At 43.4% G+C, this 14594-nt stretch overlaps 1 protein-coding gene across 1 annotated transcript in view; it reads right to left on the bottom strand.

Moving 5' to 3' along the window:
- The window catches only part of Drd3 (dopamine receptor D3), a 64123-nt gene extending 49947 nt beyond the window's left edge, over positions 1-14176 (bottom strand). The window contains exons 1-2 of the mRNA XM_026787577.1: positions 13759-14176; positions 5517-5820 (exon numbers count right to left, since the gene is read on the bottom strand). Coding sequence (XP_026643378.1) covers positions 5517-5820; positions 13759-13820 — 366 coding nt within the window. The 5' untranslated portion in view covers positions 13821-14176. The remainder of the gene's footprint in view (positions 1-5516; positions 5821-13758) is intronic.
- Between the last annotated feature and the right edge of the window lie 418 nt (positions 14177-14594).

The raw sequence follows: 14594 nt of genomic DNA, 5'->3' as shown, positions 1-14594 counted from the left end.
CTAAAAGATATTTGTTTATAAATGCTGCTGAACTAATCCAACATAGATATTTTGAAAATGCCTTGACTTTGAAATTTGGATTTTAGGACATGATGCTTTGGAAAGGAGTTTCTTATTTTGTTTTCACAGAGGATGAGACTTATTTCGGGGCATAAGCTAGCCAGGCGGCAGGGGTGATGGGGACGCAGCCCCGCCGCTCCTTATTATAATATCCTGAAAAGTCTTGCATGGCCGAGCTGAATTAAACCCAACAGTGAATTTCATTGACATGAAGCTATGTCTGCAACAAAGGTTTAACTTGGAGCTAAACCTCAGCTCAGAGTGGAGGTGTGTAGCATCATGGAGAAGATGTTTAGAACACAGGCTCCAAGGCCTGCCTGTCACTCAGATATGGCCAGGAATTTCTTGGGTTTCCATCACACATCAGAGAGGATGGTTATCTCCTAGCTCTTTCAGCTCTAATATTCTATAACTTTTACCAAATTCAGGGGTCATGAGAATCCCCTATTTTTGTTTTCCAGTGGGAGGTATTAATAAAATTGTTATCATCTGCTTTTTAACTAAGGTTCAACACTTTGAAAGCTTTAGTTTAAGGTCCAAAGACTTGACTCTTCCTTTCCTACATATTCCTGTTCTTTTCTGTCATTACCCTCTCATCTATTCAGGATGTGGGTGACCTTACAAGTTGGATTTCAGAGGGTCCCTGGCTTAGCTGTTTCTTTAATTCAATTTTCATTATTTTCTGTGCCTGCCTGAACTTACCCTGTTCTATTTTGCTTGTCTATATTTCTTTCATGCTGGGTATGTCTCTCTCTCTATATATATATGACTCAATGAGTTTTACGAAATTTGCTTGTGAGAGTATGGATAAAGGATTATTTATGGGGCCATGGACACTTTCCCAATGACTATGCCACTGAAGAAAATGTCTCACCCTGCTGTAACAATTAACTATCTGTAACTCCTCAGAGGGATGGGTCACTTTTCCTGCTTGTCTACAGTTCTTCCTCCTTGTCCAAAATGAGATTTAATTCTCAGCAAACCTACAGAAAGTGTTGTAAGTTGAAAACGCTAAGCACAGCTCAGCAGCACACGACCAGTGCAGCAATGGTTCCCTTTGGGGTCATGGGACTGAATGGGAACTGTCATCCGTGATGTTTCTCTGCACACTTGGGGATATTGTGCTATATACAGCTCACTTGGGAGAAGATCGGAATCCCAAAATCTGAAGTGTGTTTCTGTTGAATGTGCATTGCTTTCGTGCCATCTTAAAGATGAAAAAATTATGTCACACCATTGGTGGTGGGAGCGTTTGTTATTTCAAATATTCTCCTGCATTCTTCCTTTCCCTCTCCTTCCTTACATAACTGCATTGAGTAGCACAAAAGGCGCTTAACCAAGTAGAACTAAGGAGGATGTCTGTGCTTGAGGAGCCCGCGCCAGACTGCAGTGCCGAAAAGCAGGAAATTAGAAACTGGAGAGCTAATCTGAGATAGAGTGCCAGAGCACTTCACTGAAAAGACTGTCCCAGAAAACAATGAAAACTGAATTAAAGAAACAGCTAAGCCAGGGACCCTCTGAAATCCAACTTGTAAGGTCACCCACATCCTTTTTTTGTCCTGAATATCTTCACAGACAGAGGACAGAGAACCCTGAGGTAGTGCTGTACCTGGCGCCTGTGAGTTTCCTGTCATGCATCTCCTGAGGGCACAGGCCTGTGTGTCTTAGTGAGGAGGAGGGCAATTATGACAGCTTGACGGTGCTTCTCATTGACCAGTGTTTCTTTTCAGCCATCCCTGGATTCCACTGGAAACCCACGGGAAGCCTGAGCTACTGATGTGTTCCTTGGAAGAGGCACAGTTTTAAACTATGCTAAATCAGTACTGACTGGTGATCAGTTTGGGGGGAATCCTGTGTTGTAAGCCAGTCCAACTGAATGCCTCTTGATACTTCCAGAATTTCTGGGGGAATGGATGTCCTCCTTGTGTGGATGGTACGGTGTGCATGTGTGAGGCTTATACTTGTCACTTTGCCTGTGCATGTGATCTATATGGAAGAAGGTGGAGCAGAAAGAATGGCAGAGAGATGGAGTTGGAACCCTTGATAGTACGTCTGCAGCCCATGTGGCCACAGGACTCTTTAAGATGGGAACCAATTCATTGCGCTTACAATTTAAGCTGAGTGTAGTTGAGTTTTCTTTGACTCACAACTAAACATTTCTGGATGCATGTACTTGTAGATCATGCTCTTTAGCTACCAAGGTACCCTCTTTGGTGATGACAGTTGAGACTAAAGTGTCGCTATCCCCATCTAAATCATGCAAGTTCATGTCTTCAGATGCCCTCTTCTGAGTCTCCCTCATAAAGCGACCCAGCATTGGGATGACACTCTTTCCAGTGAATTCCCACAGAGGCAGTGTTGGATGGTAATTTATTGCCCTCTTCATAGCAATTTGTCACCCTCTGTGTTTTCTTTTGAAAAACAAAACTTACATTTTAACTTTTTCTTTTCTGGCATTGTCTAGTGCATGACTCAGTTCTAGCCAGTTAGACTGAAACGCCTTGAGGAGATAATTCAAACTGAGCTGTTTCAGAACAACCTCCTCCCCACCTCACCCCCCCCTCCCCACCGCATCCCCATCCTTCTTGTGTTGGGTCGCTGACATGATGCTTGAGGCTTTGCCAGCTGCTCTGTCATAGTATAAAGAACTGGGTAGCTTGCCAACACAGCCAAGAGGGCAGATCAAAGGGCATGGACCTTGATGACACCACAGGGCAGCTAATAACACCAATAGTCAGCTTCCTCCAGAATTCTGGCATGTGACAAAATTAACCCCTTTTGTTTAAGTCACAGCAAGTCAAGCTCTCTGATATCGACAACACAGGCATCTCCACTAACTCACATGTTACTATGAGAAAGTTGGCCAAGTTTTCTTCAGGAAAGATGACTATTTCAAGAAGACTATAGACTTTGTGAGGCTCCTGGCTCTCAGGTAAGTTTTCTTCTTATGTGTGTCCTGTCTTCCGAGGGCTCTCAAATCAACTGGCCCTTAGACCAACAGCAGTATCTTTGGTCCACACCACACCCTTTGTTCTTAGGTGTGAATGAAATCACTAGACCAGTGCTCAAAGTGTGTCATCTTCAGGACTCATTAATAAGCATGCAGTTGGCTTTTTCCTGGGACACAATCATATCATAACTGGCTAAAGTTTGATTTAAGTCTCACCCTGGGCTTCAGCAAGATAGACCCTTGACTATTAGAGAAATTCTCTGAGATATTGAATTGCACTGGTCAGACTCTAGTCACTAGAGCTTTGAGCAAGTTGGTTAAGAGCAGAAACTGGCTTCCAGAACCAACCCATTTCCCAGCGGGTCATGCCTCGGCTCCGCCATGGGTTTAGATGAGTGCTGATTTCATCGACTCTGTGCTGGGTTTCTGAAAACTGCCCTGTACAGTCTTCTGGTGCTTTTTGTTCTTGTTGGTTTTTTGGGAAGGAGGATGGCTAAGAGCTCTATTCAAGTTCCTTTTCATGGGGACAACCCATAGACACCACTCCAGAGAGTCTGTTAGGGCCTTCGGTCAGGTTTCTCATGTTTTTCTTAAGTCCTAGTTGTTGTTGTTTTTTTTTTTTTAATGTTCAAACATAGATTAGGGACAACACTAATATTGGCAGCTGTGGTTAGAAGGGGATTGTCATGGCCTTCCAGTGCAGAAAAGTCACAATGTCCATTTTCTAAACAAGCATGCACGGAAATGTTCTACTTTGATCCAACCAGACTTCCAGAAGCAATCACAAACAGCTAGCTGAGAGTCCTTCTCTTTGGTCAACATCAATTTATTTATTTATTTATTTATTTATTTATTTATTTATTTATTTATTTTGAGACAGGGTTTCTCTGTGCAGCTTTGGTACCTACCCTGGCTGGCCTCAAACTCACAGAGATCTGCCTGCCTCTGCCTCCTGAGTGCTGGCATTAAAGATGTGTGCCACCACCACTCGACGCTCAACATCCCTTTATTATCAAATGCCTCATTTTGCTGTAGATAAATGGAAATGTTTATGGGAGCCTCCATTTTTTTCTGGCAATCATCCTGTGAGAGGGTCAAGGAGTCCCCGAACTGGGGTGATCAGCAGAGCACAGCTGCTACCAGGAAGCATTGGATTGCGCTATGTGAAGAGTCTCAGTTTTGGACAGAAATAGCACATGATTTGAACTCCTCTTTCATTATCATTGACTATCAGATAATAAATGGTTCATTCCCTTTACAGTAAGAAGCATGATTCCAGAAGGGCAAGATACTGCCTCAACGCGAAGAATGACTTGGCGTAATTGGGTTGACAGAAAAGTCAAGATAATTATATGATCTCTCCCTATCAAGATTATCCTAACTGGGAGGAAGAAATACATATTTCCCCCTCTAGAACTCTCTCAATCGGCCTGCTTGTTTTTCTCCCTTTCCTGTTCTTCCTATACCTACTCTTTATTTTCCTGTGTGCCCCCTGGTTGCACTCGTAACTCTAATTTTAGTACCCAGTCACTCTTTAGTGCGGGTACTAGCATAGGCAGTCTGTGTTCAAGGCTTTTACTCTCCCGTGATATGTCATACTTAATTAACTGTCACCTTCCCTATTAATATTAACTGAAATATTAATTTGATGAATCTTAATTTCTCTTAATCATAGCATCATTTTGATCCTTCATTGGATATCTCTTTAGAGTGACATTCATTGCAGAGGAGAAATATTAATAGCATATTAAGGCGTTTAAAACATCTCTTTAATAATTGCATGTTTTCCTGGTAAGGGGATGTATTCCTTGAACAGATGTAGGCACCCTGATTTCCTTGTTAGCAAATGGATGTTTTGTCTTGATCACCTTCTGACTCTATTTTACACCTTTAAATGAAAATACTTCCAAATTTAAGAAATGTTCCCCCAAAGATTAATTCTCTAGAGTCTGCTGCATTATTGGAGTGGCAAGGGCTTTGTACTATTAATGGAGGCATAGAAAATTTATATTTGAAGGTTTAACCTGAGCCTTGGGTAGCAGAATCTATGGAAAGCCAGTGCCAGGAGGAAAGAGCCAAGCTGAAGGGCAGCTGAAACAGGAGGGAAGGAAGGGAGGGAGGGAGGAAAAGAGAAAAAGAGAACTGGTCTATTTACTGACCATTCTAACGTTCTTCTCATTCATTAGAAATTCCCACCCCCGCCTTGTCCTGTACCCGTATCACAGATGCATTGAATCTGGGTGAAGATGCTCATCAGAACTCACTCCACCGATAACACATGGTTGGCACAGAGAGTTTTTTTAGGAACAGCCCCATCTCTCAAGCCCAGTCACAGGCAGAGCATTGTTTCCAGGACCCTGGTTCTCATGCGTCTCCTCAAGCGTCAGCTCCCTCACTGAAGGGAGAATGCCAGAAATTCTCCCTCCCTCCTTCGTTGCCTGAGCACTCCAAGGGGTGTCCTGATCTTTACCCACTCCGGAGCAGCACGGCCCGTGAGCCCACCTACCTCCAGGTACACCACCCACGGCATCACCAGTGTAGCCACCAGCAGGTCTGCGACAGCCAGGCTCACCACCAGGTAGTTGGTGGTGGTCTGTAGGGCGCGCTCCCTCAGCACAGCCGCGCACACCAGGGCATTGCCGAAGATGATGGCTAGGATGAGCGCACAGTAGGACAGGGCATAGTAGGCATGCGGGCGGGCCCGGCTGACCCCTGTGGAGTTCTCTGCCCCACAGGTGGAGTTGATGTGGGTGCTTATCTGGCTCAGAGGTGCCATAGCCCAGATGGAGGAATGTGACTCCAGAATGTCCCTAGGAAAAGACCAAAAACAATGTGGGTCAAATCAAACTCGTTGAGGCTGGGGTATGACATGTAAATGCAGTTTAAAATTTGAGTCTGCAAATATTTATGAGCCATTTTCTATATAGCATCAGGCAGTGTGTAAGAACTAGAGATAGAAATAAAACATAGATAAGCAGTCCCTCCCTTATGAAGTGTCTATGGGGGATATAGTCATCAAGATAACTCCTGTTCAATGATGACATGCATTTTGGAGAAAAGTAAATCAGACATGGTCATTGGGGAGGGGGTGAGGATAGTGTGTGTGGGTGAGTATCTGAAAAACAATTTCTAACTGGTATCATTAGGAAGCCTTTGTAGATAATTAAATATCTACAAAGCCTTTGTAGTAATTAAGTCAAAGATGAGAGAGGCAGAGAACCAACCAACACAGATACCTGGTAGAGTGTGGTCCAAGTAGAAGGAGCAGGGTGCCTCGAGGAGGCAGGGCGTGGGATGAGTGGCAGGAAGGCCAGCACAGCTGGAGTCTAAGGAGGCAGCTGTGAAGTGGAGGTTTGTGCGCTCTGAGGGCTTGTGTAGGGAGAGAAAGAATCATGCTTTACTCTGTGTGGAATGCGGCTGCTGCCGTGTGAGAATTCTCCTGGTCATCTCCAAACTCTGGGACCACAGGCGTGCTATCCTCTCTGAGCTCTGGTTTTCTCCTCTATAAAATGGAGGAATGATAGAGCCCGAGCCTGTTTCCTAAGATTTTCACTCCAAGCATTGGTGGAAATAATTCTCAAGGTGGGATGATAGCTCAGGGGCAGTGTACACGCGACACAGCTCTTTGACTTCAGCCCCACAAAGAAAGAACAGAACTGTTTTATTTGTTTCTGTTTTTTGAGGAAGGGATCCATCTGTAGCCTGAACAGCTTGGCACAGGATGTGGTCTAGGCCGGCTTCAAACTCAAGGTGATCCTATTGCTTCAGACTCCCAAATGCTGAGATCACAGACATGAGTCACCATGACTGGCTTATAAAAAAAGTGTTCTGTGGGTTAAGACTTTGGAAATCATGCTCTATACTTCAAATACTGTGCAAGTACTGTGTTGGCTTTTTTTTTCTTATCAGCCTGTTCATCTTAGTTTCCTTTCTTTTCAAATTTTTAATAAAAACATATTTGTGTGTGTGTGTGTGTGTGTGTGTGTGTGTAGGTGAGTATAGTGTAGTGTGGATATGTCTCTCTGTGTGTGTGATGTTTGAACCTGTGTATGTGTGAGTGCATGCATTATGTGTGTATGTGGAGGCCAGAGGACGATGCTGAACCTCTGTTCTGTCTCTCTTCACCTTATTCCTTTGAGACAGGGTTTCTCTCTCTCTGTGCCTGGAGCTAGGCGTGGAGCCAGAAACTCAGAGATCCTTTTGTCTCTGCCCCTCACAGCATACATGGCCACATCCAGCGTCTTATGTGGGTACTAGAATCTGAACTCAGGTCCTAATGCTTATACAGAAGGTTCTCTTAGCCACCAAGTCATCTCTACAGGACTCACTTTCCCGGTTTTCTTCCTCCAATCTAATTTTAGCTCCCCCATCTCTGTTAGCCTCTTATAAGTTTCTTAAATAGCCCATTCTCTCTCATATTTTACATAGGGAGTAATGGGTTTTAGAGACTAGATTATAGGAGAAAATGTTGAGTATTTGAGTTTAGTACAGTGGTTTTGGTATTCATGGGAATTCCACATGTAGAATTTTATTTGAAAGTTCCTAATTTTAAAACATTACCATTTGAAAATGTTTAATATCTATAAAGTTCCCTAGGACCCACCAAAATCCATGGTTCAATAATGAGTAATTTCCAGTCTCTTTTAGCCCAGCTTGATGTCCTTGCTTTTTAAACAGGGAGATCAACCACAAAGACCCGAGTAACGTATCATGAGTCCTATGCTTACTATGGTCTTCTAATTCTTTCAGTTTTGCCTTTAAGCATTTGGAAGCCATAGTGACTGTCTTATTACCATTCTACTGGGGAAAATAAACCCTCAAATCATGCAGGGTTGAGCCAGTAGTGGTATAAGCCTTTAATCTCAGCACTTGGGAGGCAGAAGCAGGTGGATCTCTGTGAGTTCCAAAACAGCTTGGTCTATATATAGAGTTCCAGGACAGCTGGAGTTAAATAATGAGATCTGTTTTAAAAAAGAAAACTAAGCAGGTTTGGCTTCAGAGCGGCAAAGACACCTGAGTCCATTAGCTTCACCCATGATACCGGTTTGTAGGGGCCAGACATATAGAAAGGACTCTGGGCTCCAAAAGCCAGATTTCCATGTGTTCATGGGACATGAAAACCCTCACTCCTGAAAAAAGGCCTGTGTGCAGAGGGTATCAGTGCTTCAGAGCCACGTGCCAAAAAGACCTGGAGCCTGTGCCTGCTGTGGTACAATGGTCTTGCCACTTGACAATGGATTTGTTACTTGTATTGGTTTAATAAAATGCTAATTGGCCAGTAGCCAGGCAGGAAGTATAGGTGGGGTGACCAGGTAGGAAATATAGGTGGGGCAACCAGAATAGGAGAATTCTGGGAAGAAAGAAAGGCTCAGTCCGCAATTTTCACCCAAACACAGGATGCAAGATGAGAATGCTTCACTGATAAAAGGTACCAAGCCACATAGCTAACACAGACAAGAATTATGGGTTAATTTAAGATGTAAGAGTTAATAAGAAGCCTGAGCTAATAGGACAACCAGTTTATAATTAATGTAGGCCTCTGTGTGTTTCTTTTGGACTGAATGGCTGCTGGACCAGGCAGGACAGAAACCACTGTCAACATGTGCCCAGGTAAAAGTGTTTCCTACTTAACACTTAACACATAAAATCTCTATGGCCACGCTGGCCTTCTGCCACAGTCTGAATGTTTGTGTGCCCCCAAAACCTGTCTGTTGAAGTCTTAAATCCGCACGTGGTGATGGTATTGAGAGGAGAGAGTTTAGTGAGAGCCAAATCTGATGGTGGTCAGGGTTTATTCCCAATCTTGCCACCTAGAGCTCTCCTAGAATTAAATGGTTGACTTAATCATGGCTATCATTTTACACCTCATTTTGAAACACTTATGTCTGAAGCAAGTATTAAAATGAACCAGTGTTAGAAAAGGGTGACCAACTTGGAACACATTCAGGAAATTACTTAAAAATGTTCTTTATCACAGCACATTGTTTGCAGTCAATATATTTTTAACACATAATAATAATTCTTGGTAATAATTATAATTTCCTCATTATTAGGAGAAGGGCAGCCACTACCCTGGAGACAGCATGGCGGTTGCCAAGAGCTTTTGGAAAAACACAGCACTTTCTGATTGTTCAAGGATATTCCCCCCCTTGGAGGCAGGCTCAGGCCCACAATACCTTTCCTTTCACGGCTGGGCCACCTTCAAGGCAGGGACCAGCATCTCCTCCCTTTCTGGAGTCTGCAGCTGCTTAATCAAACCCTAGCCTCATCTCACCTGTCAAATAAGAAGGAAAAAGCATAAAGCCATGGGATTCTTGCCAGGCTTTGTGCTCCGCCCAGAGGGTTGGCAGCTACCTAATGGAACAGGGAATGTCAGGGGCTCATTGTAAGACAGGCAGTGCTCACTTCCCCAAATCCGTTCTGGCCCTGACGTTGGAAGCACAGCCACATGGGTTTCTGGTTTGTGCTTTCACATGGTGTGGTTCCTGGTCTTAGATTCCTCTTTGTAGCAGGTGGGTAGACCGTGGTAGTTCCAGAATTCTGGGTGTGAGAGATAAAAGGAATCAGAGATGATGAAGATATGCTGCAGCGCTCCCTGCCTCTTGGCTAATTATTTTCTCCTTGAATTTTTTTTTCTTCTTAAATGAGATTTTTTTTTTTTTTTGTAACTCTGAGCTGGGTTGTTTTTCTCCCTCTTTAGCCTTCTGATAGATGTGCTAACGGATAGAGAACTAGTCTCAGGATGAAAATGGGAGTCTGAAGAATTTATTAACTTAATAATCACTCTCCAAATAATTCATAATGATAGGCCAGCTGTTTCATCATCAGACAGAGGATAAATCATGCCCACTTCATAGGGTTATTGTGAAGACCAAATGCAATTATATGCTTAAAGCCTCCACACTATGAACAACGGGGCCAAGAATTCTTTGTTTTGCAGGACGTCTTATGCATTGTTGATGTTTAACAGTGTCCCTGCTCTAGCTTCTAGTTGTAATAACCAAAACCTGGATGCTGCTCAATCTCAAGTCAGGGAGGGGGCAAAATTTCTCTCCCACTGGAGAAGCGTTGCTCCAGTGTAAGACCTAGTAGCATGGCTTTTATTGTTAATGGGAAGGTGTGAGAAGGCGAAGGAGAGAAGTCAGTTACGGCTGCCAATCATCTGATGGACTTGGTGGTTAGGAGACTACTGGTAACAGAGAATGTTAGGAGTTAAGAGTGTGCATGGAAGGCGAGAAAGTAAAGAAGGGAGGCTAAGGAGTTGGCTCAGTTGGGAAGAGCATTTGCTGGGCAAGTGTGAGGATCTCAGTCTGAATCTCTAATACCCAGGTAAAAAGCTGGGCATCACTGGATGAAGTCATATGTGTGACTGGATAAGGCAGAAGGCTAGGGTTTTGTGGCTGTCAGCCTATGTGGCTCCAGATTCATCGAGAGACTCAAGGGAATGAGGCAGAGTGTGACAGACTAGGACATCTGACATCTTCTGATTTCTGTGCCACATGGCACACATGTGTGCTCATATATTGCAGATACCATGGGGCAGGGTGGGGTAGTCAAAGACCAAAAGAATATGGCTAGCTCCGATCTCTTAAGACATACTACATACAACATTGCTTTTAAATTTTAAGAAGATTAAATTTCATATAAAGTGTTGATTCATTCTGATCTTTTTGGTGTGTCCTAGCCTTTTGAGGATGCCTGTGCGATATAGTTGAAAAGCCAGAAAGACAGAATGGGCAAGCTCTTGTTATCTGGGACACATCCTGCTTTGCTGATATTCGGATCCTCTGGGCACCTGGACATTCAGGCCACAGAGTGTCACTAAGAGAACTATTCAACACGAGCAGCGTGAGGACAATACTAGACATGCTGAAGTGGATGAAGGAAAGACCACGAGGCCTCAACCCTACACAAAGACCTACAGGCCACTAAGAAATGCTGAGAGCTGGAGAAATAGTCTTCCCCAGGGAAGAAAGAGCACGCCAATTGGTTATCCAATACCAAATGGTTGGTCCTGAAATCGCACATGCGAGAAACATGATACAGACTGAGCAGGTTATGCAGAGACGTGTAAATACATGTACATAGATGCATAGAACAATAATCAGTGAAAAGAGAGGCTGGGAAGTTTGGAGAGAGAAAGAGAAGTGGGAGGGGCCAGAGGGAGTAAAGGGTAGTGGGAAATAATGCATTTATATTATAATCTCAAAAATAAAAGAAATGCTTTAAAAAGGGACCTACATGACTTAACTATTTGTTTTTTCTCCTTAAAGAGATTGAAGTAATAAAACCACAAATATAATAAAACCCAGACCCCTTGAGTATTTATTTAGCCTCGTTCCAAACTCCAGCACTTCTCGGGTATTTCTTGTGCCAGGCAGACACTAATACTTCCCAGGCGACATCCATTACTGTTGACAGTGTCTCCCCAGAGAGGACATGGACCTCTTCCTTTTAAGTATTGAAACAGAGACACAGAGAGGGTCAGCAACTCTCTCAAGCTCATACAGTGCGACTCTCTGGTCTCCACAGAATGAGTCTCTCCTCCGTCACATCCCCTCTGGTGTGACTCTCTCCCACCACACACCCATGGCAATGGGGCAGAATGACCATGGAGCAAAGCCTTCAGAACCCACACACCCAGGACAGGCCACAAGGCTATACACACAGAAGAGGGGCATCCCTCCCAAACCAGGAGAAAATGAGTTCTTGTTTGTGTTCCTTCTCCAGCAAACAATTGCACAGTGTATGGTGTGCGCCACCCTTTGACAGGGCTTCTCAAGTTGAAAACTCACAACTGACGATGTCTATATGGTACATATTGATGCTGGGAGTCATTCCTAGGTTGAGGTGGGGTTTCTCCAAGCCAGAATGAACTAGAGGCTTCCATGACATATTTTCCTTCACGGTCCAGGTCCCTGACCTCTATCATCTTTTTACTAACAAACACATTGATCTCCAGTGTCCAGTTTTTCCAGTCTTTGCTTCAACTCAGACTTTCCAATTGCCCGCTAAAATCGTTAATTCTAACAGCTAACATTTATAAGCTTTATCATACTGAAGTTCCCTGACAATATGAAGAATAAAGTCAGTGTTATTCTCATCCCCATTCTAGAAGATGAAGAGAACGCCTCACATAGAGATTCATTTCTAGCTGAGACCTAAACCAGTGAATGGTGGAGTTGATTTAACCCAAGACCCGAGTCCGGAACTTCTGTTCCGAAGTCCTCCATGATGGAGGTGAAGCAGACAAACCTGGAGTGGGAAATAATGTGAAGATCTTGCTTGTTCAGAGGAGCTTCTGCACATCTCGTTACCCAGCTTTTCAAAGTCAGTGCAGGTGTGCACTGCTCACAGAGCCGGTGGGAGGTATATTGTCATCGTTATTAGAGATAGTCTTTAGCATTTCTATGGCACTTTATTCTTGCAAATTGCTGTCTAATTCATTTTGTAATGAAAATTCACAAGTGCCTTGAAATTTATAGTGTATTTATAGATTTGGATATATTTACCCTACTGGTACATATGCAGAGGACAGGCCATGGTTGGTTTTACTGAGATCCATTAGCTAGCATAATACAGTTCTTTTTTTTTCCTTATTGAACCTGACCAATAAAGCATGCTTACTTTCCCTGACAGTCTTCCAAAACAGATCATGTTGTCATTCTAACCAGAGATAAAATGGGGAAATACAGTAGACCAAGTAGCTAATAAGTGAGTATTAATTGATAGTAAACTTCAGTGTATTAGAAATCAAATCTAATACTGGGTAGATTCTGGCTGATATTTGGCATATTGATTATTCAATTATAAGGAGCCTTCTGCTAGGATATTATCAGTGTTTTCTTTACTTGTCACCCTTGTCCATCATTAGCCACACAGATCTTTGAAAACATTCAAGTATGCATAAACAAGTGTCTGAGCAGGAAAATCTCAGTCGCCTGTCCTTCTTTTGAACTCTGCAAGGTCCCAAGGCCAGACCCAACAGCTGTCTCTCATACATACCCAAGGGCAGACAGTTTGCTGACCTTGTAGTGTCAGTAAACAAAGGGCTTAACCTGCAAAGTGCAAATGGGTGTGCAGAGCCTGTTTAGAATCAGAGTTCCACTTTGCTATTGCTACATGATTGTTTGTGCACGCGTTGATACGGCATTATATTGAAGTAGATGCAGTAAGTGTAGTAATTGTATGAACTCTGTGGCCCCAATAAGCCATGGTAAGCAATGGAAGTCCCACAGTTACACCACAAGCCCTCAAAGTCATACACCGTCATTGGCGAAAACACAGTCATGTTTTCAAGCACTACATATCTGTTGGGATAATTGCATTCTGACTTGGAAGCAGCTTGACTTTAAATAGATTGAAAACAATGTCTCTCTCAACCCTGGGCCCTGCATTCAGAGTGCCGAACTGGGGAGTTTAAAATACCAGACTCTGACAAGTAAAAAATCCCTTAAAAGGAAGACAGTCAACTTCCCTGCAACTCTTAGGAATAATGACAGGTTTTTATTTTCCGTCATTTATGGATGCCTTGATATAGATTCTAGAGCCACCAGGACACAGTTGGAGTGGGGGTGGGGTAAAAAAAAGCTCCAACCACTTAATGAAATGAACACGCTTCCTTGGGGTTTCATGTTTTAAACCTAGAGTAGCTCGGAGATTTAAAGCATATTCTTAGAGAACCAAAAATTCCAAGCTAATAAAATAATCTTCCACTAAATTAGAAATGAAAAGAAAAATTCACTTACCCTGAAAATTTCTTCTGGTGTCTGGAGACTGTGGAGTTTAGCACCTCAGTTCCTGAAGCCATTTACTGACAGCAGACAATGCTGAAGCAAAGCAAACTTTGCCTTTCCCGGGACACAGAAACTACGGAGTCGTTTCCATACAGAAAGACAACCACCTGGTTTTGCCTCTGAGGTGGAAATTACTTGTGAACAACTCTTGCAGCGTTCCTATCAGACCTCACGGCAGGTTTCATAGGTGCCTTCCCAAGGCACCAGTGTTCTCTAGAGGATCTGGGAGGGACCCCACTGAACGTTGTTTGGGTTAGCAGCTCAGAGCTCTGTCCTTGGTGCTGAGAGAGAGGGAAGAGCCGCAAGCTGGATTTCTCTCCTGCTTGCCTCTCTTCCCTCCGTGGCTCTCTCTACCTGCTTCAGTGCTGTACTTTTTAGTACGCTTGCATTTTTTCCCCTCAGTGCTCTTTTTAATCCCAGCGTTACCACTCCCGTTACCTTTACGTTTGATTTCTCTTGACTAACGCTCACCGTCCTCGCTTCAATTGTCTTTCCAGCTTTGGGTGGGTGTGAAGATAGGGTTCAGAAGGAGCCGATCAACAAATGGATACCACAAGCAGTTAATGGAAATCAGTACAATTTAACACACAACTGACAGAATCATTAAATCTGGAGGTGTGTGCCGGTCTGGGTACAGGAGGTTAAAGGAAATACACTGCAGTAGGAGCAGCTCCGGGGCATGGTTATAGCTCACGATGAAGAAGATACCCACTAATATTATGAGCAATATTAAATGTTTATTTAGCAGGGTTTCTTGTTTCCACAGAAGTTTACAAACACTTGTCAAT

This window comes from Microtus ochrogaster, chromosome 2 (genome assembly GCF_000317375.1).
Source record: "Microtus ochrogaster isolate Prairie Vole_2 chromosome 2, MicOch1.0, whole genome shotgun sequence".
Taxonomy (NCBI): domain Eukaryota; kingdom Metazoa; phylum Chordata; class Mammalia; order Rodentia; family Cricetidae; genus Microtus; species Microtus ochrogaster.
This window is presented reverse-complemented; position numbering and strand designations above follow the sequence as displayed.